The sequence below is a fragment of the Oreochromis niloticus genome, linkage group LG3 (genome assembly GCF_001858045.2).
Source record: "Oreochromis niloticus isolate F11D_XX linkage group LG3, O_niloticus_UMD_NMBU, whole genome shotgun sequence".
In the NCBI taxonomy this organism is placed as follows: Eukaryota; Metazoa; Chordata; class Actinopteri; order Cichliformes; family Cichlidae; genus Oreochromis; species Oreochromis niloticus.
In genome coordinates this window covers 33,353,439-33,380,915 of record NC_031967.2, presented here as the reverse complement: position 1 = coordinate 33,380,915, position 27,477 = coordinate 33,353,439, and the positions used below count along the sequence as shown (strand labels likewise).

At 41.1% G+C, this 27,477-nt stretch overlaps 2 protein-coding genes and 1 long non-coding RNA gene across 6 annotated transcripts in view; 1 reads left to right on the top strand and 2 right to left on the bottom strand.

Annotated features, from left to right (window-relative positions):
- The first annotated feature begins 378 nt into the window (after positions 1-378).
- On the top strand, positions 379-1,303 carry LOC112843794 (uncharacterized). The gene is made up of 2 exons (XR_003216305.1): positions 379-512; positions 987-1,303. It is a non-coding gene; the product is annotated as an uncharacterized LOC112843794 (long non-coding RNA).
- A 5,176-nt stretch (positions 1,304-6,479) lies between these two features.
- Positions 6,480-15,053, bottom strand: ankrd46b (ankyrin repeat domain 46b). Its single transcript, XM_003458849.5, has 4 exons — positions 14,901-15,053; positions 10,560-10,902; positions 8,326-8,484; positions 6,480-8,004 (listed from the first exon to the last, which is right to left on the bottom strand). Exons 2-4 carry the CDS (start codon positions 10,868-10,870, stop codon positions 7,788-7,790), a joined length of 687 nt encoding a protein of 228 aa, XP_003458897.1. The 5' UTR covers positions 10,871-10,902; positions 14,901-15,053; the 3' UTR covers positions 6,480-7,787.
- Positions 15,054-15,735: 682 nt separating this feature from the next.
- Positions 15,736-27,477, bottom strand: part of col4a6 (collagen, type IV, alpha 6) — a 149,404-nt gene continuing 137,662 nt past the window's right edge. For all 4 annotated transcript variants that reach the window (XM_019353073.2, XM_005464060.4, XM_019353074.2 and 1 more), the window contains 18 exons: positions 27,082-27,225; positions 26,390-26,512; positions 25,714-25,895; positions 25,571-25,634; positions 24,850-24,924; positions 24,308-24,415; positions 24,090-24,200; positions 23,889-23,960; positions 23,012-23,131; positions 22,804-22,920; positions 22,447-22,608; positions 22,202-22,300; positions 21,932-22,084; positions 19,758-19,874; positions 19,226-19,417; positions 18,954-19,125; positions 18,734-18,848; positions 15,736-18,588 (listed from right to left, as the gene is read on the bottom strand). In XM_019353073.2, coding sequence (XP_019208618.1) covers positions 18,328-18,588; positions 18,734-18,848; positions 18,954-19,125; positions 19,226-19,417; positions 19,758-19,874; positions 21,932-22,084; positions 22,202-22,300; positions 22,447-22,608; positions 22,804-22,920; positions 23,012-23,131; positions 23,889-23,960; positions 24,090-24,200; positions 24,308-24,415; positions 24,850-24,924; positions 25,571-25,634; positions 25,714-25,895; positions 26,390-26,512; positions 27,082-27,225 — 2,387 coding nt within the window. In that variant the 3' untranslated portion in view covers positions 15,736-18,327. The remainder of the gene's footprint in view (positions 18,589-18,733; positions 18,849-18,953; positions 19,126-19,225; positions 19,418-19,757; positions 19,875-21,931; positions 22,085-22,201; positions 22,301-22,446; positions 22,609-22,803; positions 22,921-23,011; positions 23,132-23,888; positions 23,961-24,089; positions 24,201-24,307; positions 24,416-24,849; positions 24,925-25,570; positions 25,635-25,713; positions 25,896-26,389; positions 26,513-27,081; positions 27,226-27,477) is intronic.

The window sequence follows — 27,477 nt, the reverse complement described above, 5'->3', positions numbered from 1 at the left end:
ATTTTGTATGATGAATTATGCAGAAAAAGTAGAATTGGGCTGAAAGATCTATCGCTTTATCACCTATTCAGGTTGTAAATTGTGTTTTTAAAAAGTAACTAAGTAACTAAGTAACTAAGTAATTGATTACTTTTGAAAATAAGTAATCAGTAAAGTAACAGGATTACTTTTTGGGGGAAGTAATCAGTAATTAGTAACTGATTACTTTTTTCAAGTAACTTGACCAACACTGAGCATAAGTAACAGTACGATAATCAATAAGTAAGTAATCAGTGTAACCCATATCAACTACGCACTGTCACATGACCCATGTCAGCTGATTTGAGGTCTCTCTCCTGATTTGCTCCTTCCACGTCGCGGCAAGTATGAAAACCGGCTCTTGTGGAGGCTGTGGAGGTATAATTCCGGGTTCGACTCCTGCTGTGGCTGTAAGCTTATGGCGTTTAGAACGGCGTTGGAAAACAAAGCGTTTTCTCCCCTCAATTTGTCTATGAAATCTTTTCACCTCAGCGGTAAGTGTCTTTAACATCTACCAAAAACAACCTTTTAGTTATCAGTAATGAGTCGATCGTTTCCGCGTTTAAAAAATGACTTTGTTCGGCGGCGTTCCCACCGTGAGCAGAACTCCGGTTCGAAAACTGCTTTTTTTGAACACTTTTATTTATTTAAGCACTTAAATGGGCTTTTTTTGAAACAAAGTGCAATTGATTGATTATTGTTATGTGTTGCCTTGAATTTGGCTATGCTGACTGTTAGACAGTTGTTTTTCTTTATTGTTGTTTTTGTATTTGTTTGTAGTGAACGCTACTGGAATGTATGGATTAAGCTACGTAGCCAAGATGATTAATAATTTAACTGTTGTACATTTGTGACTGATGATTATGGTTCATGATTCGCATTGTTGCATAGAATTGCAGAAAAATGTATTTGTTTACCGGTAAACTGAATGGAACTTAATGTACTAATGACATTTTTCTGGCCTACAGGTCAGGGTTTCCCCCCCCCTTGAATTGATCTTCTTCATATTGAAGTGGCGAGCCGGTAGGACCATTCTTTTCCCCCCCTTTGCAGTCTTTGGATTACGGACATATTTCCCCATTACATGAAGCTGGACCCTAAGGAGGAATTCCTTAAAAAACTGAACTTTAAAAAAGGACCAAAAGGACTCTTGCACAGAGAATCACAGCATTAATTTATTAATTAATTGTGGGCATTTATTTATGTTGTCTTATATTTATTACTTTTGTTCCATTTTCCCTTTCCCCCATTTATTCAATATATTTTTGGTTTTTCCTGAACAAGATATTGCAGTCTCTGGCCTCGTCATTCACACAATCTAGGCTCCATAAAGAACTATTTCTTCTGCGTGTCAGTCAGTAAACTCACCCATTGCAATAAACCTAGCCCTTAAATAACTTTGCATTACACCAACAACAGTAACTACATTTATCCCTGTTTTGTGTTGGTTTCCTAAGAGAAAATTGCTCCAGCCAGTAAAACCCTTGAAAAGGAAAAAAAGTGGAGGGTAACAACATTAAACAGCTGAATATGTAAAGGATGTGGCAGGGTGAGCACCTGCTGCATGGATGCCAAAAGTGTACAGGAAGAACAGAAAACACCTGCGCATTTCCTTAGAAAAATTCAACCAATGTCTACGTGAGTCTGCAAAACAACGCTAACACTAAGCTAAAAACAGGATATTGAGATAAAACCGCAGATGGACAGAGGCAGGATACTCCACAGAGCACAAAGAATAAGAAGAAGTCATGAAAGTATCACAAATAATCAGATGGTTTTTGAAGATTTTTAACCAGAAATTTCTGAATGATTCAGTTCATACGGATGTTCACACATATTTTCCATTACAGATGAATTCTCAGCCTTTGAATTATTTATTTTTCTCAACTGCCATAGAATCTTTCTCATCTTGGACTTCAACTTTAGCTGCAGGAGCAGTTTCACTTCGTTAGACTCAACAAGTCAGATGAGACTTTTCTATATACTTCTGCTGCTGAATCGCGCACACACACAGGCTCACATTCACAGACGTGTGTGCATAAACAGTTCAGTTATGACATTCAAAGGGAGACCTGTACTACTGAATCTGCCTTCAAACTGCTTTTCCTTTTGAACCAGAGGCATTTGCAGTGTTAAAAAGAACTGAAAGCTGCTGTAAAACAATGTTTATACACATTGTATCATAAAACAGTAATGAAAGTTTCAGAAAGAGACATATGCTTGACAGACCAGTAATGATGGTTTATCAGCAGATGGCCCTGCTTTCTAACATAAGCATGCAATCAGTCACCCCTAAACATATATGTATGTGTATATGTATGTGTATATATATATATATGTATGTATGTATGTATATATATATATATATATTTTTTTTTTTTTTTTTAAAGATGCTTTTGCTTGGGTTGGCATCTGCACAAATCTTCCACATTTGCAAGACAGGCACACTACTCAGTAATGGAAAATGACTCCGTGTGTAAACACCATCAACACTGATAAAAGAAAACACAGACACTATATTTAGTGAAGCTAACAAGTCGCTGAGCTTCACAAAACAAAGTAACTTCTGCAGCAGCCAGTTTGAGCCAAGCTTTAACTGTCAGACAGATGACCTCACATTTGACTCTAGAATAGTTTGCAATACAATTGCAGTTCATGAATGAGTCAATGACTGCAAGTAGTTTCGTAGTTTGTAGGTGTTTGTGCAAATGCACACTTCAAACAAAGAAGCATGTTGTTCATTTGTTTGAATTAACAACACACTTTATTCAGTATTTTATTTATTCAATATTTTTTTCTATATTGTTTTAAATAAGATCACAAATTTGAAATATCCTGATAAAACCTTCAGGCTATAACCCCCTAAATTTAAATCACTGAGAAATCAATCAGTAGCCAAAAAGACGAAGCCTGCTTGACAACCTTTATGATCAATGCTGGATTTTGTATTACAAATTTCACTGACACAAAGAAAAGGGCAGTTCATTAAAAGAGACAAAGCACGATATTTCTTACCAGATGTTGATCGTCAGCCTGCTGGACACCAGGGACACTCTTAAGTCAGTATCAGAAGAATCCAGTGTACCTGCATTAATGAACAAAGAGGTCAAACGTGAAAAGCTTTCCTAAATACTGCAACTAAAGTCCTCTGTCTAAAAACAGAAACTGCTGAGTAATCTCAGCATTGGTCATAACTGAAGTTGTGCTGAGCAAATGAAGTGTTTCCAGGATCTGCAAGTGGGAAGATGTGATACACAGAACGTCCCTCTTACATAATCTGATTTTCTGAGTTTAGAATTGAAACATTTCATCACTCAGTCAGTAATGGGCAAATATTTTTTTTGGGCTGACAGTTTTGCCGTCACATTAGCAGATGATCCTTTCACTCTTGTCAGTGTAGTCGTATTGCAAAGCCTTGCACTTTGCTACGACACTCACCACCTCAGTCTCTGGGTTACTGCCCAATCTGAGCTGTTCCTCTGATATGCTCATTTCTAATCCTGAGGACAATAAAGTCAATTGACTGCACATTAATCTGTGATCTGTGAAATAACTGGCAGCTGCACACAAGTAATCCTGAAAAGCCACCAGCTTCTCTGTTATAGCTGAGATACGCCCTCTAGTGGCCGTGTGCGTGTGTGCTACCACAGCATGTTTATTCAGTGACTAATCCCAGAGGATTACAATATAGTTGTGTGGGATAAGGTTCAATGAATTAGAAACTACTGTAAAATGTTTAGTGCGCTCTGTAACAAGAAAAGAGCAGAAATCATCAGATCTGTGAATGACTGCTGGCATTACAGCAGCTTTACAGTCAGGATCACCCCAGTTAGGTCTCTGAACCTGGGACTTTGCTGGTAAGGGTTACTGGTTCATTCAGTGATAATATGAGAGCTTGAATGTAACTGAAACTGGTCTCTCCCACTCTCTACACTCACTTCCACTTCCAGGCTGGCCATCTGCCTGCTGAAGCCCCCCCCCCCATCATTGAATAGATAACATCATTATGGCTATATGTCAGACCTGAAACAGCTTCATGTAAAGTTCCTGCGTCTGAATTTGATCGCATTTCTGCTCTTGTATCCTCTGCAGCCGACACAGACGACCTCAGAAGCAAGCGGACTGGGAACTCTGGCCGCTGTCTGCATCACAGCTGTGGTCTTTTTGGTTTTGGGCCTTGTGTGTGGATGGCTGATGAAATCTCACTGCTCCACGTACTTGTCACGTCTACTACGACGCTTTGGACCCGGAGATGAACACCATGATGTAAATGGGGCGTCTGAGCCATCCTCCTCCTCTGCAGATGAATGACAACCATCCATCAAATACGTCCCAGGCAGACGTCTGAAGACTTTTAGGATCAATACTTGGCAACGTTTAACTTATTAATGCGCTTCAGCTTATTAATGTGTGCAGCTTATAATTATAATTATGAATGTTTACACCAATTAAAGCTTTCGTTTCCTGTCTTAATTTACTTTTTCTTATTTTTGTAATATCTCGCTTCATCTGTGTGTGATTAAATAAACAGTGTCCTTACACCACTGCCTGAGTGAGGCGATACATGTTCTTCTTCAGTGCCTTCAGTCCTCACAGGCCTCCTGTATGTTCACGGTGAAGTCCGGACATTTTCACGGACACTTCGTGGTTCGCCTGCTCCATCACGGAGACCTCAGGTTAAAAGTTCCTCCTTCCAGACGGAAACACGTGGTTTGACAAATGAAAATAAATTCTATGAAGCCATGCTCACCTTCTTTCCCCATTAGAATCCATTTTATAAACGTCAAACGTATGATTCTACCATTCAACAATACACATGAATACATTTTAGGCCACAGTGCTTCTTGGATTCATTTTAATATTTTCAAACGTATATTTACATTTATTTTTGTTAAATAAGAAACAGAAATTAGTCCACACCTCTCAGAATCTACTAATGAAGCAAACCCTTTCACTCTCCACACAAACATTTTCTAAAATGGTAAATGACCTGTATTTGTACAGCGCTTTACACATCCAGTCACCCACCCATTCACACACACATTCACACACATGTAATGCGGATACAAAGAAGACAAATTGTTCGGTAATTTTTACATCAGCATTTATTTATTACTATTTAACACAGATCACTGCATAACTTTTCTCTTTGTATTTTCCGATAGAATTCCGATTAAATGATGTAATGATTGCTTACATACACCAAAGTGTTTCAGGTCAAATTAATGATTCACTGGTTGAAAACTGGGAAAAAGCCGTATGATCGTTACATGTGGTATTGTCAACACATAGAAAAGACTACATCAAGACTGATAACATTATGTCCCATTTCATCACTGACTTGATCGGAAAGTCAGCATGATAATAATATATAGACCTATTTAAATTGGTCTTTTTCTCTTTTTTGGAAAATAAAAATAGTTTTCTGTCAGTGTCATTCACTAAACGAATTTCCTTAAACAATGAAATGAATGCTACACATGTGCGATATATACATTAAAAAACCTAAAGCCTACACTTCCACTTTTAATGTACCAAAAACGACTTAAAACAGGTTTAAAGGTTGAGCCAAATGATTCGCACAGTCCTGTGTGCAGCGCTATTAGGCTCGGCCTCCTGGCTCTGATTATTAATGGTGGCCTATTATTGCTCAAGCACGAGAGTCTAGACTCAGCAATAAAGATATATGGACAAACCTATTTTTAATGTCACTAAATCAACAGTAAATCGTTTTTTTCCAATTGTAAAAACGACAGGTTTATGCGGAATACGTGATTTTTAATAACTGTTGTAGCTCTCTGTTGTGTAAAACATAAACTAATAAACCATAACCTTTTGTTTTTATATTCGTGAGGACATTTTCTTTCATTACTGCAGCAGTATTTCTGCATCATGCAGTAAAACTGCACGAGCCGTACTGTTCACACTGACACAAAGGGGAGTTTTGCAGGTTTTGCACCCTTGAGATCAAAGTGAGCCATACGAGGGCTTTTATGACGGGTTTGACAATGTGCCATGGCTGATTTTTCTCATCAGATGACTGAACATGATGACGACTTACATGCAAAGGCCTGGTGAAACTTAGTAAAACTGAACATCCTCTTAGGTGTGACACTGCAAGGCAAAGCATTCAAACAGCAAAGTGAAAATGTAGAGTAACCTTATGTAGGTTTATCTGAAGCTTTGCCTTGTTTTGGTTTAGCAAGTCTGAATGTCTTTGGGCAGTGCACGGTTCACTGAAACTGTTATGTGGACTAAACATGACTTCAATTGATATAAATGTCATCCTGCAGGGCTGTGTGCTATATTCACACTCAAACTAAAACCAGAATGCCAAAACAAAACTACTTCCCTTTAAATCTTTCCAAACATGTAGCCTACAGCACTTTATCACATGTAACGGAAAAAAGCGGTGACACATTTATGTACTGATATTAGTTGAAGTCAAACACATCACAGCCTGGTTTTAACACAAGAGTCTCAGCCTTAATTTGACAGGATATTCTCTTTTCTAACAGGGCACATCCAGGGGAAGGTCTAAATGTCACTAAAAAACAGGACAATAAGCAGCCATGGGTGAGAGTGTGACATGGTCCATCTTTCTTCCTCAGTGAAACTGTTATTGTTCTGTGTGTCTCAAAGCTCTTCTGCAGCAGTGGGTACGGGGTAACTGGAAGTTTGCAAATGTGTGACCAGAAAGGTGGATACGAATGACTGTACCAACATCACTGAATGAAAGTACGGTTTTACACCTGAAAAAGCTTCCAGTAAGGCTTGATTTGCGGTCTTCCAACAATTTACGGTACAAATAAAAATCTCAAGCTTGTTTTTCTTTGTAACATCTCTCTTACCGTCACCCAGATCATTAAAATGCTGAATAATCAAAGATCAGTAACACCTGAAGGTTTTCCCCCATTGGTGAGAGCATGTTCTGCATGTATATTCATTTACAGCGATTACTAATCCTGCCCGTTTGCACAGATTTACAGTCTTTCCTGTTTTCTTTGCTCTTTGTAAAAAGCTCAGCTCAGCTGCTGTGTGCCAATAAAGTTTTGAGTTGGTAACAAAGTGACGCTCTAACCTGATGAAGATTACAGTCATGAATTTATTCATTTTGCACATTAAATGACTTCAAATGTTTGATGGAATAAACACTGAAAACCTTTAACAAAAGCACATTAAGATCAAATGAATATACAACAAAGTAAGAAGCATTAATCTGCTGCCATAATCCCACAGTTAAACCTGAAGCTTCATCTAAACTCAGTCCAGGTGTTTCTCTGCAGTCGGCTCTGTTATCCTGACAAAACTGTTTCCAGTCAGAAAGGCTGCAGGTATTTGTGTGAAATAAAGACAGCGAGGGAAAAATTCATACCAACAACATTTGAATAAATAACAAGTGAGGAGAAAACAATGAAAAGATACAAAACATCAGCAATATACAGCTTGTAACAGAGCAAACAGGGATGACATGAGAAGTGTGAGGAAGAGCAAATGAGTTTATCAATGAGTCAAGTTGTTAGGCCACACATGAAGTCTCTGAGTCACCGTCCTCTCTCGTTAATCACCTAAAAATATTTATAATATTTTTTAAATTGCGTTTCTTTACTAACAGTATCATATGATGTTGTTAAGACCACAATAAAAAGGATCAAATGTGGGCAACAAAGAACCAAAACTAGGTTTTTGTTCTATACACACAAAGCTGAACGCAGACCTTCATTCATTTATTTTACTGCCTCTTCACCTCCCTTCTTCCCAGCCTTTACTCAGTGCACCAACTCCAGCTGGCTGGTGGAGAAAGGCAGGACCCCACTGACGTAGTAGGCGATGCCCAGGGAGAGGAGGGCGATGACCACCAGCAGCAGCAGGACCCTCCAAAAGCCCAGGTCCTCCACAAACTCCTGCCAGGTGGTCCTGAAGCTGGACAGGACGCCCTCGGTGCTCTGCAGGTTCGGGTTCAGTAAGGAGTGACTCTCCATTGCACTGAGACACACACAGAGAAGTTTGTTATCTCTCACGTGTAACTCTGTTCTTGTTCCTTTTTTTCTGTGGTAAAGCTGTAAAAACCCACAATCAGTGTAGGAGCTAAAATGAAGATAAACCCTTCCAGAGGATCTCATTTTAAGTCTAATTTAAAGCAGGCACAGAACAGTTCTCTGGGTCAGTATTATTGCTCTTAAAACTGTGAAGTCTTGCTTGAAACTCTCCCTGCTTTGCAGGAGAGCCAATCAGGACAGATCATGCTTTGACTGCATGATCTGTCCTGATTGGTTCTCCACCCTCTCTCCTTGCAGCTCTGCTCACCTCTCACTGTCAGCCATCTGCATGGTCTCCAGTTTGGAGTGGGCTCCTCTGTTGAAGCCTTTCACCTCCTGCTCCTCCAGCCCCTCCAGCAGACGAATAGCATCCTTGTTGACTCCGCGCCTCTTCGCCAGCACCAGAGGAGTCGATCCGTTGTGGTTACTGCAGTAATAATAAAAGGAATATATTATTTCTTTTATCCAACACACAAGTTGAACCAGGAAACCTCCATGATGTGAATACGCTGTTCCACAACTGTGCATACATAACTAGCGTCACACATGTAGTCTGCTGATAAAAACAATATGATTAGTCTGCACAGTGGAATTAAAAGCTAATGTTTTTGCTAAGTTCAGCTGAAAACTGAAAGCACTGAATCCTTTTTAGTAATCCCAGCAAACAATGAGTGAGATGGCCCAGGTATTTGCTTTGTCGTGGGTATGGGTGATTTATGTAACATCAACTCATAGCAGTAAGTGATGACCTCATTTAGTGAATTAAAACAATTTCACAACTCCAAAAATTCCCTGCAAAACCAGTGTTTGTGTCATATTTGGGCAGCTGCATCAGGAGGATCCATCGGACAAGTCTAACAGTCTAAAAGGAGGGAAATCAGCACAGCAGCAGCAGCATGTTTCCATCTCTTGTGTTTGCCATTGGGTGACTGAGATCTGTTAGCATTCATCTTGTAAGCATTTGAACACACACAGCAAAATGTGTACTATGTCCAATTCAGTTAGGTGGACAAAAAAAAAAGAGCTGACAGAGATGTTTCTGGACACTTTGAAACACTGGTTTAGATTTACATGCATGAAGAGTTCAGAGACTTCCTGTTGTGTTCATACTCACGAGATCATGTTTGTGTCTGCTGGGGAGCGATATCACAGTACCAGTAAAAACACAAAGTCTGGTTTATTGCACTCTTCAGTTACAGGATTATTTATCAGAGCTTTAAAGTCTCCCAGAGAAACATCAGATATTCAGCTTTAGTTTGTTCACAAGTTACTTGATAAAGAGCAAAATGAGAGAAGTTGGGGTACGCTAAACAGGAAACACCTACAAGAGTCAAAAGCCAAGCAGCTGTAGATAAACACAGAGAGACACGGATATGATGGGAATTTACAAAGTCATGTGTGAGGGCAGTGATGCAGAGCATTACGTTCTGGTGTGATCTGTCAGTGTTTCCTGCATCTTCATTAAATATGTCCTGGGGAAATACCACGGGGTGACAGAGTAACTAAGCTACTGAACAGCCACTAACCAGACCCACTAAGAAAGAGCTCAAGCACCTGCTGTGACTGTGGGGGAGCTGCTGCAAGAATTTTAAATCTGTGGTTGTAGCCGGAGAAAAGTATGAATGGTCTTCTCCATCTGTCCCACCAGGACCATGAAAGCAACTTCCACATACACAAAAGTTGTCATATCACTTGTGCAGCATTGTTAATATGTAAATAAAGAGCAGTATATTAATCTTTTTGCACCACTGTCGCATATAATGCTGTACTGAAGTGCATTGTACAGCTCTCAGGGTACTGCTGTCACCCATCTGCTTAATTTTAAATTGGTTTTTTCTAATAAATTTAAATTGCTTCTTTTTTGTTGTCAGTTCTTTGTGGATTCAGATCATCTCTAGAGCAGCTTTGCTCATTGCTGTTTAATTTGAGTTTAGTGCTATTTTCATTCATTCAGAAATCTCTAAAGGGCAGATGTAAGTTGCTCAGAGAGGGTATTACAACACAAACAGTCTCACTACACCACACATACCAAAGCAACCAAAGTCTCACCAGACAGGTAAACTAAACTAACACTTCCTTCATATATTTATTTTAAAAACATGCTTTTATTTTATTTTCAGTTAACTAAAATGCATAACCACACCCAGTTTTACTACTTCTTCACTATGACACATCAATCAAAGTCGGCCACAAGTTATGCAGAAAGAAGCTGCCTTTACCTCTGAGCAGGAGTTACACGAGCTGCACGCAGAGCAACTGTGTGGGAGCAAGCTCTGCACCAAGCTGTGCACCAAGCTCTGCACCGAGTCAAGGAAAAAGCTCCAGTGAGCATATGGAAACAAAGCGTCTTTTAGCTTCTACCATATCAATGTGAATCATGCATGATTAAATGATTCTGAATAGTTGATATACATGAAATAAAACTGGAGTTAAAAAGAGAGAACATTAAGTTGCTCCGGATGGAAACAGCTCACTGTTATCACCTGAACTCTGAATTCTTACCAGATGTCGATCTTCAGCCCGTTGGACACCAGGAACTGTATCGTATCCACGTGGCCGCACAGGTGCAGCGCCGTATTTCCCTGATAATCCGTCGCCAGCAGATCGGCCCCGAACTTGTGCAAAAGGCGGCATATTTCCACGTTCCCTCTGGCGGCGGCTAGGTGGAGGCCGGTGCGGCCCCGGTTATCGCGGATGTTGGGGTCGCATCCGGTCTCTAGCAGCCTCTTGGCGAAGGGCAGGTCTCCATCGATGCACGACTGCAGCAGAGGCACGCTGGTCTGCGACGAGTCGTTGATGAAGACATAGGACATGTTCGAGTGGGTGTCGGAAAATTCCAGCGTACCTGAGACGGTGAACAAAGAGGCAAAATGTGGAAATGTTTTCTAAATGCCGAAGTTAAGATGCATACTGAGCCCCCTCTGGAAGTACTCCAACCCCACTCCACCTCCCTGCATCTCTCTCCCCTGTTAGAAAGAAGGGTGGTGTAAATTGACCGGCAAGTGTTGGAAGAGGAGAGGAGGACTGGAGCATGCTGGCACAGATGTAAACAGTGTGGGGCTGATTTATGCTCACTTTATTTACAGAATATCCCTTTATTCATCCCATCTGACTGTGTGCGTCAGAGATTTCTCTCTGCTTTTTTAAAGAAAAGAATTCAAGTTTAAGACTGGGAATACTGCTCCCTCTCCTTGGATTTCCATCACAATCCAAATCCTCTTCTGCTCATCCTCCTCCTTTTTTTTTTCTTGCCTCATCTGAGAGTTAAAGTCACTGCACCTCATTTGTCTCTCGTCTAACTGGCATGACAACTATTTAAAGTGTGAACCTGATTACTCGGCTGGCCTTTCGAGATTAAGCGTCAAGTGAGCGGCAAACGTAGGATCAATGAGGTCCAGTCTATCTGCCAACTCTTAAGGCACATTTATCAAACACATTTAAACTCCCTGTTTTCTGTCTTTGCATCTTTAACCACACTTTTCTGATGAATCAGGTCTTTCCCCTCTCTCACTTTCAGACAGCGAGTACTGCCACCTAGTGGCAGAAAAATCACATAGCTCATAAGATTTTTCTTTTTTCTTTCATTATGAAAGCGTTAAAAGTTCATTACACACTCACAGATCTCAGCGCACACACACACACACACTGAGTTAAGCAGTCCTCTGGCTTCAGCATAGACTTTGGATAGTAACTTATAAACAGATAAATACCAGAGAAAGGTTTGTTGGTTTGCTGTTCCAAAACTTCTGATTATAATGAACGGGCTTCCTGAGAAGACGCCTTTTGTCCAGTTTGTGCGTTTCTGTAAATGCAGCTATTCAAAGTTTCTGTGAGCAGCTTAGGGGAAAAGAATATTTTGACTTAAGGTTTATTATGCATAGTTTTTATTGAAGGTTTAAAAAAAAAAAAAAAAAATGGCGACAACAGCGTCGTCCAAAATTACAAATTTGTGTATTTTCCCCGTTTTTTGGGGGTTTTTTTAAAGAAAATTATTCAAATAAATTAAGATATATTGAAGTCAAGGAGTATAACACTAGCAGAATTTATGGGGCACTTATTTAACTTTCAACTCAGAGTCTGTGTGTAACAGCTTTATTTACACTAACTGGCCACTTTATTAGGTACACCTTGCTGCGAGTGCCAGATTTGTTATTTTAAATGTGTTTTTTGTAAATAAATTCTGTGTTTTTTCATTTGTACGGACCTCCAGGCCCCACAGGCAGTCAGCCAGTAAGATCATTCTGATTTGGTGCCGTACGAGTGCCGATTAAAGCCTTTCTCATGGGGTCTACCAGGCACTGTGTGTTTTCTGGGGGGCTGGAAAAAGTAGCAGCATGAAGTTGTCCTTTAGATCTGTATTTCTGCCAACCTTAGGCGATTTTGGGACCTCGGGTCATAGTAATTCCACGTGTAGTGAATCTTGTGTCAGATCGATCAGCACACAGTCAAGTCGCAGGTATGACCATGAATCGATCAACACTGCTCCAGCACCATAAGCACACTACCTAGATGATCTAGTTGACTTGGCTTTGCTTTGTTGCTGTTGTCAAACTTCTGACTTCTTTGTTTGTTTACCCTTCATGGATTAATTGAAAACCCGAAGTAGAGTATTTTCCGTCCAATGAACTAGGCTGAAATAAACAAGTTATTCCCAAAACATGGAGTGGACTAGCTTCTTTTTTTCTTTTTAAATGAGCAGAGTTGACTAATTCTGGACAGGCAGACAAAAGAGCATCAACCTTTGAAGCAGATGGGCTACAGCAGCAGAAGACCACATTGGATGCAACTCCTGAGGCTACAACTCACACCGGCTCACCAGCTGAACATTTTTAACACCTTGCTATGTTAAGTAGAGTTAAAGTAGCTCTGATAGCAGCCAGTGTAAAAATCTGTGAGAAATCAAAAGGTGGATCTTGTTGCTGTTCAGTTCCAACTTTTTAATTGATCTTTCTTATATTTTTAAGCATTACAGCTACAGACGAGCACATGCTTTAACCAGGTATTCACAGATCAAATGATGGTCCACACAACTGTGGGTGTTCGCTTTTCTTTTTTTTAAATCCAACCTCCTGAATGAGTCACACTGGCTCTACTCTGCCTGTATAGTGACCTCACACACACTATTTCAACCTCTCACTCACACACCTGTAGTCACTGATTGCACTCTGTTCAGCACTGTTTATTTATACCTGATGTGTGCTGTGACTGCACAGCTGTGACTTTATCACTCTGCCATCAAAGCACAAATTCCTTTGTGCTCTTGTGCAAGATTATCTCCACTTGGCCTCTGTCAACAGTAATAACAGTTGATTCATACATCGACTTTTAGCCCAGGTCAAAACGCAATTGTTTGGACAACGGGCTCGACCTCAATCACAACAGTCACTTAAAGAATAGAAAAACACACACAAAAAAATATTTTCTTCTTCGTGGCACAGATTTAACAAGCTGCTGGAACCATTCTGGTCCACATTTGCATGATCAGCACCCGTAACCCCATCACACTGTATGGGGTGGCTGTTGCTCAGGCGGTAGACTAGATCATCTACTGACTGGAAGGTTGGCCAGTCTGCGTGTATCCTTGGGCAAGATACCAAGCTGTTCTCCAATGCATCCATTTGGGGCAACCGTGGTTCAGGGGGTTGGGAAGCTCATCTGTAACCGGAAGGTTACCGGTTCGATCCCCCAGCTCTCTCTGTCCTGGTCGTTGTGTCCTTGGGCAAGACACTTTACCCTACCGCCTACTGGTGTTGGCCAGAGGGGCCGATGGCGCGATATGGAAGCCTCGCTTCTGTCAGCCTGCCCCAGGGCAGCTGTGGGTACAACTGTAGCTTGACTCCACCAGTGTGTGTGAATGAATAGTGGAATTCTAAAGCGCTTTGAGGGTCTCGAAAAGCACTATATAAATGCAATCCATTATTATTATTTGAGTATGAATGTGTGCGAATGTTAGATAGAAAGCATTTCAAAGGATAGAGCAAGTGCTTGTATGAATGAGGCATGTTGTATAATGGCTTTGAGTGTCAGTCCAGATTTGTCGGCTGCACATTCATAATGAGAATCTGTCGCTCCACCACATCCCAAAGATGCTTGTAGAACGTGGGTATGGGTCAACACAGTCAACAGATCCCACTGTTGACTGTGGAGGTCACCATCCATTTGAAGGTTGAACCCTTAATAACGAGACAAGTCTGTATATAATGAACCTCCTCAGATCTTAAAAAAAAAAACAAAAAAACAACAACTGATGTAACCTTGGTACATCTCGCATGTATTTCTAGGCTTCTGGGGTTCAAGAAATGCCAAACCAATTGTGGATTTCAATATGGGTTTTAGTAAAGAAACCCGACACACATCTCGATGTCTAATCTTCTGAGTATTTGGACCCATCCGTGCACACCGCTCGTTACCACAAGTATCAATGACGCCTGTATCCGAGTATATGTTGTCATTAACAGGATGCAACGAGCAGAATACAAAAAAACTCTCGAGAAATCAGCTTTCATGAATGTGTAGAGTCATTGTTTTCTGGAGAAAAAAAAAAGCTAAGATCAAAACTGTAGCAGGCTGTCGACTAACTATTTCACCAAAGAGGAAAAATCCAACAGCACTGCATCCTCATCATCACACCTTAATCTTCATCCTGTTCGACAACTCTTTGCATGCAGTGACTTTTGCACACAACCACAAAATAAAACGTTAGGAGCTAGCGTTAGCCTGAGAGCTAACGTTCTGCACATAGCTGAAACGGCTCACAAATATGCGATTCGCCGACCGTACAAGCACACAGGGTAACAGACTGCACATTCACACTCTCTGACGGCCCTCTGTTAATACACCTACCTGTTAATAGGACCCAAATAAGAAGAAAAAAGTCTCCTCGCTTTTTTGCGAGCTAATGCTGCTAAAAATGTTGTTGTTATGCTAAAAAGAGTTCCTCTTCTTCTTCCTCTTCTTCTGTCGATAAGGTGAATTACCGCCACCTACTGGGCTGGAGCTAAGGTACTATCTATCTATCTGTCTATCTATCTATCTATCTGAGTTGTATTATTCCATTTTTAAATAGAAACATATAAAAATTATTAACGTGAATAAAAACTAAGAGGCAGAAACAGAATTTGTGATCTATCTCCACTGCAACAAAAGGAATTCAGATGCACAAGATTTTCTCTAGTCCACACATGGTCAAAAGTATATTCCTCCACTAAGCTTTGGGTTAATGTCCTTTGGTAAGATGCTTTTGGTAGCCATAAACAACCGTATACTTCCAGCTGGATTTCCCACTGTTCTTGGCAGCATGGCAGAGTTAATTAAAGCTTGTTGGTTTTCTGAGTTGGACCATGGAGGCATTGGGAAGGCCTATCCCTTCTGTAAAGGTCAGCCTGCTTTATCTATTCTAAAAACAGTTTTGATATGTGTTTGGAGTCATTGTCCTATCAGAACACCCAAATGTGCTCATGTTTCAACCGCCTTACTGTATCTTCTATTGCTCTATTACATCCACTTTGTGAAATGAACCAGTACCACTGGCAGCAACATTTGGTTTTGCGACCCAGAAGTCTGACTCCAAACATTACAACTAGTCACAAACACAACAGCCACCTAAAAAAAAATACAGATTTTATATATAAATTCACTTCAGTTCCTCATGTTGAGCTAAAAACAAACAAACAAAACATGCATTTGTTAAGTAGTTTTGAGACTTTATTTCAAAGTGTGTGAGCACAGAATAGGAACACGTTATAGGAACAGACATGTTGCGTTGCCACTTTTGATTTGTTATGGATCCTCTTTGAGGAAAACTGCATTTCTTTTCTGTCACTCAGGGCTCTTAAAGCGTGTTTCTTCATTTGGCTCTGAACATGTGGTGAAGTCCAAACTGGCAATAAAATGTGCTGTTAACATCCTAAATTATCAGCGGTGAATATATCTCCCATATAAAAACACAGGCATGTTTTCCTTTCCATAAAATTTAATGTACACATCATTAGCTTCCCATTCCCTCACATCTCAGTAAATAAAACCAGGGGATAGTGTCATGACTCAGTAATTACAAATCTAGATTACAAAAAAGCAATACAGACAAAAATGTACTATGTGGCAGAGTGTTAAAGTCAGGGCTACCAGCAGAGAGAGACGTGCTAGAGGTCGTAGTGGTTACAAGTCATGCTGTCGCTTCCTCTGTCCAAGCACAGATGAACCTGTTTGACTCAGAGGAAGACCAAATTTAATGCAAAAACATGATACATTTTCTCATTTTTTGTGTGTTTCTGTATTTGTTTTTGCAAAATCTATATTTAAAGGCACAGAATTTTTGCCATCTTCTTACCTGTCCGAGGACACAAAACAAAAGAAAAGAAAATAACTGAGTAACAACATCATACACCTTTGCGCTAACATGATTTGCTGAAAAATACAGTAAGCACTATGTACAGCAATAACTCATCTATCAGAGAGCGTGTGTTTTGTTTCTTTTTGCAAAATGTAAGCGAATGGCAGCCTTAAAAAGTGTGATGTAATCAAAAGAAATACTTGTTTGGTCGCAGCATAGAGAAAACCTGTGAGAGTGGAGGTGGAGATTTAAATGCCCCTCTGATGTTCTGAACCATCTGTGTCCACATCAGTGCAATAACAACAGCTCTCTATTGTCATTTCAGCTGTTGCACAAAAAAATCTGACTTGACCTTTAAAGTCATACTAACGGTAACGTAGCAGCAACCTGAGAGTCCCACTGTGAAATGTACACAGGCTTACGTGAAGCTTACGCTGGGACTTTGACATGTTTAGGAATACTTTGGATTGTTTCTAAGTTCCTTCTGTTCCCCAAAACAGATGATGCTTTTCACCTTCTAGATGAAAACCAGCACTTAAAGAAATGAAACTTGCTTGTTTATCATAGTTTCTGTTGGAGTCCAATAAACAAAATACTTCTGGTCTTTTTTTGTTTATACAACAAATAATTTGCTAATGAGTTATAGTTTTCCACAGTTTTTTTAATCATTGGATGAAGCTAAAACTCCTTTGATTCACGCGTCCGATTGTAAGGCACCGAAAAATAATCCAAATATCACAAAAACTTAAAAACAAAGTATAGCTTCAACACCATTTTTACCTCAAGCAAGTCACATGTCTTGGCAAGTCGATTTTCAAACCAATAACGAAGTGACCAACATCAAATATACTGCAGGTACTGATGCAACACATGAAAAAATCCCCAGTGTGTTTACAGTGGGCACCTTCGTGGTGCTAAACTGCCGTAGAATAAAAAGTTCAAGAAGAAAACAGGTGTCATCTTCCCAAAGATGGGATTTCAAGGAAGCTTTACATCTGCTTTGCTCAGATCAGCCCAATAAGATGATGCAAACTCGCTTTAAAACCTTAAAATCAACCAGCAATCTGTAATTTTACTCTCAACTCACATCAAGCTCTGCAGTTCAAACGTGATCAGCCCACTGAAAAGCATTTGTAGGCTTGTCTGTCCCATAGATATGACAGTCAGACGTCTCTCTGTACCCAGTAGTTGTGCAGAAAGGGCTTTACCCAGTTTGAGCTTATGTAGATATGAATAACATTGTAGTAAAATCTCAGGTAGCCCTCAAAATTGAGCTTTCTCATAGATTACAAATACTTTATGCTTGTCTATGCCTTAAAACTAACTGAACAGCAATAATGAGTTCACGGAAAATCAGCCCGTCTCCATGGCTTTCCACTAGTCAGCATTAACAGAGCTGGTGTAAGAGACTTCCTGCCTGCTGTCAGTATCTATGGGAGCGATAAGAACCAATAACGGCCAACTTCCTGAGCTGATAACGTTTAAATTGGGTGCTTAATGTGTGTGTGCGGGGCACTGGTTTGCTAAATGGGGGCGGGGGCGCTCTCCGAGGTAGCCCAGAATGATTCTCGCTGACATCTGTCACAAGAAAGCTGACACGTAATAAACACATACATAAACAATAGCACCATTATCAGTGATAATCTCGAGAAGATCGCTCACACTGGAACTCTTCTCTTTCCTCCTCCTCTCTCCAGCTTCTTCTTCTTTTATTTTATAAGCCATTCATTCCTACAGGGGATTAAAAAAACTCTCAAAATGGGGTCGATGTTGCTCGACTCGATTCTGAAACCATCACAGCACAGGAGAAAGGTCCATTCAGTCAGTCACGTGTTCTTTTTTAAATCCATCTCATCCTCCATCATAAATTCTTGAAATGTTAGTGAATCCCCTCCTGATGTTTCCCCGCCTCACTCCTCCATCTTTCACCTTTGCCTACTACAAGATCTTGCTGCACACTTGGCAGCGGCTGACTCTGAAGCGCTCCTGGCCTCCCTTCAGCGTCTCCTTGTCTGGCGAGAAGGTAAACTCATTATTGGGATCCACGGTTGTCAGCCAGAAGCTGTATTTATTGGCAAAGTAGTGGCAGGTGCCCCTAGCGCCGTTGCACTCGATGAACGGAGTCGCCCGGAAGTCCTCCAGACAGGAGCCGGGAGACACCAAGGACTGACCGCCGCCCTCAGCGCCAGCTGCTGTGTGCTGTGTCAGAAATGAAAGGACATTTTTTTAAAATATGACATCTCTGAAGACAATTTGGCAGTATATAGAACCATGGGGAGAAATAATCTCTTCATCTAATTGCTGGTCTAAATCTGTTTGGTAGAAGCTGCCATTAACTACGTACCATTAGGAAGGAGTATCCTATCCAGAGACTCCTCCAGCCGGGAGGACAGCTGGGGATTGTCAAATCCTGACTGTGGACTGCCACTGCCTGAGATGGAGCCTCACATACTGAACACCTGTGTTATTCATATAATCAGATGAAAGCTTCATTAGTTGTATGCACATGTATACAACTATACAAATGATAGGCAGCTTGACTAAAGTAACACAGTGTACAATACCTGCTGATGTAAGGTCTTATCTCCTCCTTTTCCACGGGCATCATGGGTATGGGTGCGGTTGTGGAGAGCCAGTAGGATTTATCGTTGCGGCTAGCGTAGTAGCAAATCTCGCTGGGCGAGCAGTAGAGGAAGGGGATCGTGTTGAACCTGGGGAGACACGACCCCGGCTGACCTGAAGAGACAAAGGCAGGGTTTAAATCTTTAATTGTGCCACACAAAGACTGCTATAACTAGTATTTATGGTTCATAAGAGCCTGAGAGTGTTTTCATACCGAGGTCTTGGTTGTGTGCTTTCTCCTGTCCCTCTACATACAGCAGACTGTAGCCCTCCCACAGTTTGGCCATGCCTTGAGGACACATGGGAACCTGGGGGCTCTGGCTGTGCTTCACCAGAGTGTAGCCGATGCTGTGGCTGCGGCCGATGCTGCCGGGAATGCCGGGAGGGCCAATTGTACCAGGTAACCCTGAAGATGATGGGGGAATGAAAATGAACATGCTAGAAGTGATAAGCTATTAAAAAGTATTATTATTACTACTTTTAAATCTTACAAAATGTTACTGCAACTACTTTTAAAATATAAACACAAAGTAAAATCAGTGCTGCAGTCTATGAAAAGAGAAATGAGTGTTTGGTCCAAATAAAAACACTAAGAGGTGACTATGGCAAGAATTTAATAAAAAATGGTTTTGTTAGGTTTTTTTTTTTTTTTAACAAACTGCAGTAGAAAACTGTTTATTCGTCATCAGCTTATTCAGAACCTGTGGAAAACAAGAAAATGGTCGAAGATAAACAAAAATCCTGACCTTGTGCTCCAGGGGATCCAGGGAAACCAGGAGGTCCGGGATCCCCAAGAGGTCCTTGCAAACCAGGACCTCCAGTCCTGCCCAGTCTACCTGATGGACCAGGGTTACCCACAGTACCTGCAGCAGGAGAATATTTTACACTGCATAGCATTCATTTTTCATCTTCTCACTTTATTATTGTTTTTTCTCTCTCTGTACATTAAAACATGGAAGATTATCTGCATATTATTTATATTGATGTAGGGGGAAAATAGATTTTAAAACTCTATATTAAAAACGTTTGCCTTCTTTCATTTTGTTTGCATTTGAATGGAAGCAAACTAGCTTATTCTACGCTGAACAAACAGCTCCTGTTTCCTGCAGGATAAGAAGGATAATGCTCCTCCATCGCCATCTTATTGTGATGGAGGGATTGGTGTGTCCTAGAAGCTATGTAGTTGGTGGCAGTTTACCTCTGGTATGTTCTCCCAAAGCAACTTATTCTGGGTGAAAAGGGTAAACTAAGTCTGAATCACGCAAACCATTTGGATCATTGTTCCTTGGCTGGACTGGAGTTAAAAAGGCCCCATGCTTGAGCCAAGCCTAGAGGAGAACATTGTCAGCAAGTGAATGGTGGTCAGGGTTTAGCTCATGAGACCAGCCTTCCTGTGGACACATTACTTGCAGGTCATTAAGGCCAAGAGATACCGGCTTGATATAGTGGAACTTGCCTCAATGCACAGGTTGGGTTCATAAACAGTTTCATGCAGAGGTGTTGTACTTTGTTCCACTCTGCAGCTGCCCTTGGTGAGAGCTGTTGAGTATACTTGCAATCCCTTGGCTGGGTACATGCACTTGGGTGTTTTCTCCAAAGGACGACAGGGTCGGGGAATGGGACCTGACTGTCGTTTGCGCTTACGTGTCAAACAATAGTTCAGAGTACACAGCCTTCTTGGGTTCCCTGAGTGGGGTGCTGGAAAATACCCCACTTTGTGACTTCACTGTCCTTCTGGGGGACAATGACAGTGTGACCTTGGGAAAGTGTGACTGGGAGAAACAGTCTGTCTGAACCCGAAAGGTGTTCTGTTATTGGACTTCTGCTCTAACGACAGCTTACCCTTATTGAACACCATCTTCGAATACATGGGAGTCCATTAGTGGACCTGCCACTAGGACTTCCCGGGCCGAAGGTCAATGATCAACTTTTGTAATTGCATAATCAGATATGTCAGATAAGCGGCCGTATATTCTGGAGACTCGGGTGAAGAGAGGAGTAGAGCTGTCGTTAGAACGAGCTGGACCAGGTGGCAGGCTGGAATTTTAGACAGGACAGGCACACACAAACAGACAGTGAGGGTGTGCTGGAAACATTTGGCAGAGCCCCTGGTCCCCTGGATCTTCAAATCCCACCTTCTGTTGGTTTCATCAAGCAATGTCTTCCAACCCGGACTGGGGCAGTTTACGGCAGAGAGAGACACGGATAGAAGAGAATTAACACCTCAAAGTTCAAGGCCATGGTCCTCAGCTGGAAAAGCCTGGAGTGCCTCTTTGGGGTACTTTCCCTCTTACATCTCTGGGTCTTGTTCACAAGTGAGGGGAGAGAGGGGCAGGTGGCTGACAGATGGATTCGGGCTGCATCTGCAGTGATGTGAATGCTGCATTGGTCCATCACGATAAAGAGAGAGCTAATTTACTGGTCAATCTACATTCCTACTCTTACTCATGAATAAGACCTGGTCAAGAGCTCTGGGTAGTGGCCGAAAGAATCAGATCGCAGATGCGAGAGGTGGAAATGAGCTTTCTCTTAAGAGTTATTGGGTTCAGCCTTAGAGACAGGATGAGGAGCTCAGCCACTTGGAAGAAACTTGGAGAAGTCCATTACTACTCCTTGACATTGAAAGAAGCCAGTTGAGTTCAGGCATCTGACTAAGGTTCGTCCCAGATGCTTCGTAGGTGAGTTCTCGGTGAGGGCCCTGAGGCATCATGTATCTTGGCTGGCTTGGGAACACCTTCATGTACCCACCCAAGAGAGCTGGAAGAAATGACTGAGGAGAAAGAAGTCTGGATGTCTCTGTTATAATGCTGCCCCCATAACTCTGTTCAGGATAAGTGGGAGCAGATAGATGGATGCATGCATGCAAAGATGGATGGATATAATTCATAAATTTACACTTTTTTTGTGCCTTCAAACTCACCTTTACGCCCAGGAAAACCAGACTGACCAGGCTCTCCAGGGTTACCAGGGCTTCCTCTTTCACCAGGTACACCCGGATCACCTTGTGGATATGGCCCATTCGGCAGTGAAGCTGGAAATATGATTCCAGGCAAACCTTTCGGACCTGGAAACCCTGGAAGGGAAAGGGTGGAGAAAAAGAGGGATGAAGGAAAGATAAAAGATAGAAGAAAATTAAGAAGAAATTGTGGGAAAAAGATTGGGGGAAAATAAAAGATTTATGCTGTCCTACCTCTAATTCCTGCCGTTCCTTTGCTTCCAGGAAAACCAGAGTCACCTCTAAAACCATTGACACCAGGAATTCCAGCAAAACCACCATCACCCTTTTGTCCTGAAGGGCAAATATATAATATTTCAGTTTATCTTTTTTTCTTTTTTTTTTTTCTTTTTTTTTTAAATTGAAAACATATAGGAACAAACATAGAAATGTAGAAGCAGCATTTTTAGTTCATGCCATGTATTTTAGGCATACTCCACCTTTTAAACCAGGTCTGCCAAGGAATCCAGGGACTCCAGGTAATCCTGGTTCGCCCTTTGTACCAGGGGTCCCTGGGAAGCCTGGCAGACCAGGGTCACCTCTGTCTCCCTGAGCTGTGCCTGGACCAGGTGGGCCGGGAAGACCTGGAGGACCTTGGAAACCTGTAAGAAAGAAAAAAGGAGAGGAAGAGAGAAATGAAATTCAAGGAAGGTTGAATAAATTAACGTTAAAGGGAAAATAAAGAAAAACTAAGCATAGAAAAGTAAAGGAAAATATAAAGGGAAAAAAGAAAAAATGCAAAAAAAGAAGAGAATGGAAAACAAAATCATCAAAATTGATTAAGGAAATGTATTTACCATACTGTCCATCCAGTCCAGGGAGACCTGCATCTCCTGTAGGTCCAGGAAAGATTTCTATTGACATGGGTCCAGGAGGTCCAGGAATACCAGGGCTCCCTTTTAATCCAGAAGGACCTGACATACAGAAAGACAAAAATAATCTATTTCTATATATATTACTGCACATTGAATCTGCACCTTTTTATTTCATTGAAGTCTATTTCACCTGGTTCTCCTCTTTGTCCTTTTTGGCCGGGATACCCTGGAACACCGGGTTGGGAAACACCTCTTTCTCCCTTCAACCCTGGACTACCAGAAGGGCCAGGGCTACCTCCCAGAATTGCACCTAGATTCAAAAACAATAAAGTTGTTAAATCTTCCGTCTTTGCAAGCCTAAAACAATCAGAAGTATTTTGACCCCGATGAAGAGGGTGAAAAGGCTGAGCTTTGCCAAAGCTGTATGCCTCACAGCTTTGAATAATGAACTTTCCTTTTCTGCAGACACACACAATGTGCAATATGCAAAACTGCTCATCTTTCCTCAGTTATCTAGCCATAACTACTAGATACATTTCAATTTTTAAACAGTTCAAAAAATTCTCACATGGCCATTGGAATACAGAGCAATTCAGCAGGTTTTTGAGGGGGTCTGAAGCAATGGGATTAGCAAAGTTTTCTCTTTTCCACAATTCCACAATAAGCATGGAGTTCCAAAGGGTTCTGTGCTAGTACTACTTCTATTTGCATTATACATGCTTTCCTTTGAGAGTATCATGAGAAGGTACAGCATACATTTTCACTGTGATGCAGATGACACCCAACTGAAGCCAGATACGCCACAACAATTAGTTAAACCGCAGGAATGTCTTAAAGACATAAAGACCTCGATTAACTATAATTTTCTGCTTCCCAATTGCCCCTTTAACCCCAAAACGAAGCCCTAGGAATTCATCTACTCTTACTGGGTCATGCTAAGATTACCTTTAGCATACAACTCATGTTGTTTACTGAGTACTGCGTGAGTAGTGAGCTGTGAAATAAACATGGCTATAGACTGCCATATGAAGTATAGAATCAGCTGCTGTGTTAAATGTGATTCTTGCCTGGGTTTCCAGGCAGGCCTTTAGGTCCTGCTAAGCCATTAAGTCCATCCAAACCAGGAGGTCCAGGAAAACCTAAAACAACAAAAATAAAAAACAAACAAACATTCAAAAACACTGGAAAAGGCAATTTTTAACCTCATTTGGAAAAAATCATTGTAAGATTAGTGTATGAATGTAGTGGATTTTCTTTTTTCCTTTCACCTTTAAACCCACGATTTCCAGGGAATCCAGGCAAACCCGGAACCCCATCCAGTCCCCTTCCTATTCCTGGCAATCCAGGCTGACCCTTTGGTCCAGGGAAACCAGGAGAGCCTGCAGAGAAGAAAAACTACATCTCAACACTTTCTGTAAATACAAATCTCTATGAAGTCATGAAGGAATTACTGCAACAGGACTTTGTTTTCTTAGGTGTTACTCACCCATTATTCCATAACGTCCCTGTTCACCAGGAATCCCCTTCTGTCCGAGGAAACCTGGATTTCCTGGAAACCCATTATCGCCAGGTTCACCAACTTTCCCTTGGTCGCCTGTTGACATATTTAAAATGTTTTAAAACTTCAGAATCAGTGGTTGGAGACCAACTCTGATCTTCCCAAAAGCTTCCCCCCCAGTACTAAGAATTTATTCACCCCTACTAAATATATTTATTTTACTAAAAATAAAACATAAAGGAAATGTAAATTCTGATCCATGTCAGCAACTGTATAAAATATGACAACAACAACACAACAAGTGATGTGCTGCTGGATGCTTTTCTTTATTTACACAGATGTGAAAAGGGAAATACCATCTCTGAATTGAGGAGGGGGCCTAAGGGTACATCTTTCACCATCTTACAATGCTGTGATTGTAGCCATTCCCCAACTCTCTGTGAATCATACTCATGGCCATTGATCAGTGGTTGCTGATCAATTGTCATGACAATTAAAGTTTTGCCATAACCGAGTAAGGTGAGTCTTACCTGGGATCCCTGAATCTCCTTGCCGGCCTTTAAGTCCTGGTGCTCCAGGATAACCAAAAGTTTCTCCAGGTAGTCCTAAGAATAAAAACATTTAAGTCAATGGATGTTTGCATTTGATTATGAACAGATGTAAAGAAGATGTTTATCATTGATGGTAGACTTCATATGTACTAGTGCTGTGCGATATGACCAAAATCTCATATCCCGATATAAGACATTTATCGTCCCGACAACGATATAAATCACAAAAATTTAACATTTTCTGTAAATTCTGTGAATCTCGGGCAGCTCGACTTGCGTGAAGCTGGGTGTCGTGTACCTTATTTTAGGTATTTTTTTTGATGCATATTCCAAAATTTGATGTTTGAGAATAATGTATATTATCATCACGTCAGTTTATTTTGAAAAGGTGGAACAAGAGCTTTATTGTGACAGGTTTATGTGGAAAATAAAAAAAAGCAGACGGCGGAGCCACACACTGGGCTTACCGTTGTTGTTGCTAACGACAACGCATAAAAACAGTCGCTTGCCCACGCATAGTGCAGTTATTTTAAATATAAGAGAAAGTGAGAACTTTAAGAAATTAATATAGTCACTACAATATTGCCGTAAACGGTTGATTTTGCGACACAACGAAACAAATGATAGTGTAATACAGATGTTTTCATATCATCATCCGATGCATATCGTCATATCGAACAGCACTAATATGTACTCTCACCTTTGGCACCAGGCCGACCAACTTCTCCAGGTCTTCCAGGTAAACCTGGAAAGCCATCATTGCCCTAAAAAAAACCAAACAAACATCAGAATTTTAATCTCTGTGTGGCAAAATTTGCTACATGTATATGCATCTTTTCTTACTTTTGGTCCCACAGTGCCGGGGAATCCGATAATTCCAGATTCTCCTTTTTGTCCAGAGAAGCCTGGAAGTCCTGGTTCCCCAGAAAAGCCAGGTTCTCCCGGCAGCCCTTTACTCAGATCAGGGAAACCAGGAACTCCAGGTCGTCCCGGACGACCAGGTGCACCCGGCTGACCCTTGTCACCTGTTAACCCAGAGAAAGTTCGGAGTTTGTAACACAAGGTGATGGATGTTCTTTAAGAGCACAGTACATGATATTTTGTTTGGCTGTTAAGCTGAGAGGTATCCCAACACAGGCAACTGTAGATGCTCTCTGTCTGCGAGGCAGTATTTCCACTAATCTGAGTCACTGCCCTGGCCCTCTTTATTGTGCTGGTCCTCTCAGTACCTTCTGAAGTGCTGCTAATCACACAGACTATGGTTAATGTAGAAGGGCGTGCCTCAGTTATTGTTTTCTTCCTGACGCAATTGATATTAATTGATATTATTTTAAATGCTAGTTATGCTTCATCCACCAATTCAATGTTGAATTCCTCATCTATGAAAAAAAATTCTTATTTTAAAAAATATTTAACAAATATGAATCTCTTCTCTAAATGATTTAAAATTCACCAGAAGTTAATTTATGCCCTTCAGATAATCCAGTGACGTTTTGAAAGAAGCAAAGCACTATGTTACCTCTGGGTCCAGTAAAGCCAGAAAATCCGGGTCTTCCAGGGTCTCCGATGTCTCCTTTCTCTACAAGCTGAGATGAAAGAGGTCTACCAGGAAGTCCGGGTGGACCAGGTAATCCTCTGTCACCTGCCAAAGTAAAAACAGAGGAATGTTGGTGCAAAGCCACAGTTCATGCTACTTGACTGATAAATTCTTGGCCCTGAAAGATAACCAAAATGAAAGAATTTTGATGATATATTTAGACGTGATTCCAAAACAGGGGTCCCCATCATGAGAGCCAGTTGTTGTGGTGGTTCAACCAAACACAGTCTGTGAAAAACCTCTCATGGTGCCCAAACTTTAGGATGAGCATCTAATGGTGTGAGCCCTGCAGAAACCTACCAACCAATGGGAATGCCAAATGACAAATGGACTTCAAATGTACAAAAACTAAATATCTGGGATGCCATTAAAAAATAAAGTCTGACTTGTTCATGTAATGAAGATTGTTTGTATCAAGTGCCCTTGAGATACTCTTGTGACAGAGCCAAGTATTAGGCGGGAACAAAACCAACAGTGGGGGAATTGTAGCCATGCGTAACCATGTCACACAGTTTGCCTCATGATAACCTCAAGGAGTATTAGCATAGCTAATGTATTCTTTTATTCTCCCAGGATCAGTATTCCCATACTTATTCCTTTTGGGGACATTTTACCTTTAGTTCCAAAGAATCCAGGCGACCCAAGGCGTCCGTTTGCTCCAGGCACTCCAGGCTGTCCTTTCACTCCGGGAAATCCTGAGCTGCCAGGACGTCCTGGGAACCCAGGGAAGCCTATCATTCCTTGGAAGCCTCTGTCACCTGTGGAAATTAAGATAGTTAGTCACTATTATGATATCTGTAACAAAGCACAATGGCAGTGACAGTGTCAGTAATACTGGACAGGTAACTGAAACATATGAAGCAGAGAAAAAAAGTGAAACCTTTTTCCATCATTGGTTGGCTCTAACTTGTGCAAACTAATAAGAATAAAAATTAACTGAGAGGTCATGCTTCCCTTAGGCAGCATCATTCCAGGGTATAGCACACATTTTCTTTGTTATACAGATGACA